The sequence below is a fragment of the Aptenodytes forsteri genome, unplaced genomic scaffold (assembly GCF_000699145.1).
Source record: "Aptenodytes forsteri isolate BGI_AS27 unplaced genomic scaffold, ASM69914v1 Scaffold173, whole genome shotgun sequence".
NCBI classification, from domain to species: Eukaryota; Metazoa; Chordata; class Aves; order Sphenisciformes; family Spheniscidae; genus Aptenodytes; species Aptenodytes forsteri.
This window is the reverse complement of record NW_008794449.1, coordinates 1711840-1714838: the sequence shown is the minus strand read 5'-3', so window position 1 is coordinate 1714838 and position 2999 is coordinate 1711840. Positions and strand designations below refer to the sequence as shown.

At 42.7% G+C, this 2999-nt stretch overlaps 1 protein-coding gene across 2 annotated transcripts in view; it reads left to right on the top strand.

Annotated features, from left to right (window-relative positions):
* Positions 1-2724, top strand: part of RBM17 (RNA binding motif protein 17) — a 15005-nt gene extending 12281 nt beyond the window's left edge. For both annotated transcript variants that reach the window (XM_009290420.2, XM_009290419.2), the window contains exons 9-12: positions 914-987; positions 1360-1458; positions 1751-1823; positions 1969-2724. In XM_009290420.2, the coding sequence (XP_009288695.1) occupies positions 914-987; positions 1360-1458; positions 1751-1823; positions 1969-2072 (350 nt within the window). In that variant the 3' untranslated portion in view covers positions 2073-2724. The remainder of the gene's footprint in view (positions 1-913; positions 988-1359; positions 1459-1750; positions 1824-1968) is intronic.
* Positions 2725-2999: the final 275 nt, after the last annotated feature.

Sequence of the window (2999 nt, the reverse complement as noted above, 5' to 3'; positions counted from 1 at the left end):
ATAAAAAAGATGGCGGCAAACTTTTTAGCAGGGCCTGTTGCGACAGGACAAGGGGGAATGGCTTTAAACTGAAAGAGGGTAGATTTAGACTAGATATAAGGAAGAAATTTTTTACGCTGAGGGTGGTGAAGCACTGGCACAGGTTGCCCAGAGAGGTGGTGGATGCCCCATCCCTGGAACATTCCAGGTCAGGTTGGACGGGGCTCTGAGCAACCTGATGTAGTTGAAGATGTCCCTGCCCAGGGCAGGGGGCTTGGACTAGATGACCTTTAGAGGTCCCTTCCAACCCAAACTATTCTATGATTCTATGAAAATAGAGTTGGAAGAATGACTTGTGTTCCTTCTTGTGGAAATTTATCTTTTTTATCTTTTTTTAAAGTGGTCCTCTATTAATTATTTTAGCTCGTCCTCCCCTTCCCCACCAGTTGTCCTCCTTTAGTGTTTGGAAGCCTCTTCTCTTCAGGGGGTGATCCTGCTCTGCTTCTGCTGACTTTCTCCCTATCACATGCTTTAGATATTGCTCTCATTTCCCTGTTGTTGTCTGATCTAGAGACGACATCTAGGCTTACTAGAACAGCACCTCTGCCTGAGCACAAGTGTTGGAAGCCAGGAGATCTGATTTTTAGTTCTTAAGGGATCTGATACAATTCTGAACTTACGAATTATTTCCCTCAAAGAAATAGTATGTTGTCAGTGTTCTAGCTTAATTCACATTCTGTAGCAGTGACTTTTCTGCTTATTGTCCTTCCAAATAGCTGCGAGTTCTGAATTCCTCACCAATATGAAACTACATTTTGTGGCTTTTATTCCGTTGTTTGATAACAGTAAGATTCTGATAAAAGCCCCCATGTAAGGTTTAAATGAGCTTTAACCTTAACTTACTGCATGATTCACTGTTCTGTCTTCAAAGCAGAAACGGGCAAGAAAGCGGATTCGAACCCCTTGACTGAGATACTGAAATGCCCGACTAAAGTGGTCTTACTACGGGTAAGTTGGGAGTAAGGGAACCTGTCTTGGTATTTGCAGCATACGCGACTGGTTGAAACGTTTAAACCTGTGTTCCTGCTACGACGACTCTGTACAGTTCAAACAGTTCTGGCCTGCACCTACATGGTGCTTTGTGTTGTGGAGAAAATCTGTGTCTTCCTGAGATGCACGTTGTGACTGTAAATCAACACTGCTTTAGATTATACAGTTCCCTTGTCTTAGTACTAGGGAACTGTCTCCTCCTGTGGCTCTTGACTGGTAAACAGAAGCTTCAAGTATTCATGGTGACAGTTGCATGCATCTGTGAGTTGTCTACGTAATCGTCTGTACAGACTACATCCAGTGAGTTGGGTTTATTCTTTTAACTTTCAGAACATGGTAGGTGCTGGGGAGGTGGATGAAGATCTAGAAGTTGAAACTAAGGAAGAATGCGAAAAATATGGCAAGGTTGGGAAATGTGTCATCTTTGAGGTAAGAGAGAATCTCTGTCTGCTCTGAAAGTGAACTGGGCACTTGTCCCTCATGACTGGCTCGTTACTGCCTTAGCGCAGGGGCATAGATTAGAAGGTCCTTTGCTGCGTTGTGATCCTGTATTTTCCATATCTGTGAGATACAAACTTTTAATGTCAGAAACTGGGCAAAAATCTCTGGGTATTGTGCTTTTGGAAACTTTTTATTGTGTTCTCTTCATTACTTTTGTGAAGAACAGCAATTTAAAACAGTCTTTTTTTACTGTTCTAATTACTTCTGGGTTGTGTTTCAGATTCCTGGTGCCCCTGATGATGAAGCCGTAAGAATATTTTTAGAGTTTGAACGGGTTGAATCTGCCATCAAAGGTAGGATACTAAATTGTGTCCTGTGAACCTCAGAGTTAACTTCTGTAGAGAGATTAAACAGTCTCACCGATGATACTGTCTAGCTAAAGAAATGTTTATTTTATTGAATTGCTACTTGCTGACCTGTTCTTGGTTTCAATTCCAGCTGTTGTGGATCTAAATGGAAGATACTTTGGAGGCAGAGTCGTGAAGGCTTGTTTCTACAACCTGGACAAGTTCAGAGTACTGGATCTGGCAGAGCAAGTTTGATTTTAAAAATCTAGCTCGAGGTGTCACTGTTTTGGCAATCATGTTTTCAGCGGTAGGCTGGGAATAAAGAAGAGAAAAGTAGCTTTCCTAGCAAACTGGAAACAAGCCTCATTGAATGGATTTTTCGCATTCGTTGTGACTTACTTTTTTTTGTAATATAAAGCCCTTTGAAAGTAAGATTCACGTCTGTGTGTTTTTGAATTGCACAATTCTGCTTATTGCTCTGGGGATCCTGGGCTTTTGAGCTTTCAGATGACTTCGTTCTTTTGAAAACCCACTGCTGAGGAGATGCTTTGTCTCTATTCCTGCTTTCCTTGTTCTGGTGCTTCATCATGGAGTCCCTGTGCTGCACCCACAGTAAGTGGGAAGCTTTGGAAAAGGACTATGTGCCATCATGCTTCTCCTCCCTGATGGTATCTCTCAGAGTTACAGCCTTGCTCTCATAAGTCCGCCGTCTGCACGCCAGAGTGATTTGGGGTCGTTGGACAGTTGGCAGCTAGTTTGTTCTCTCCTGACTCCAGGACAATACTTTCTGTGCCAGAATGGAGACTAAAATAACAAGGAATGAGTCTGTCTTTCTTCCCAAATCCAAAGAAAATACACGTTTAACCCAGGGAAATGGAAGGAGGAAGGAATTTGAAGTGCGTAGCCATTTGAATCAGAATGAGTGGGCTGTTAGCAGGAGCTCTGTGCTGTCAGGCAGTCTTTGCTAGAAATATCCAGGATTAACTGATTACAGGTGGTTACTGAAATGCTGTAGGTAGAACTGAGGGAAACTCATTCTTGTACCTGGCCGGCTATCGGATTCTCACTTCCTCTAATGTCCCGTGTAGGTAACTAACTTTTTGTTTAATTGAGTCAAAGCTGGCATTGCTCTCTCTCGCTCGCTCTTTTTGAGATCAAGTAACACTGGGGTTGGGCTTTTTT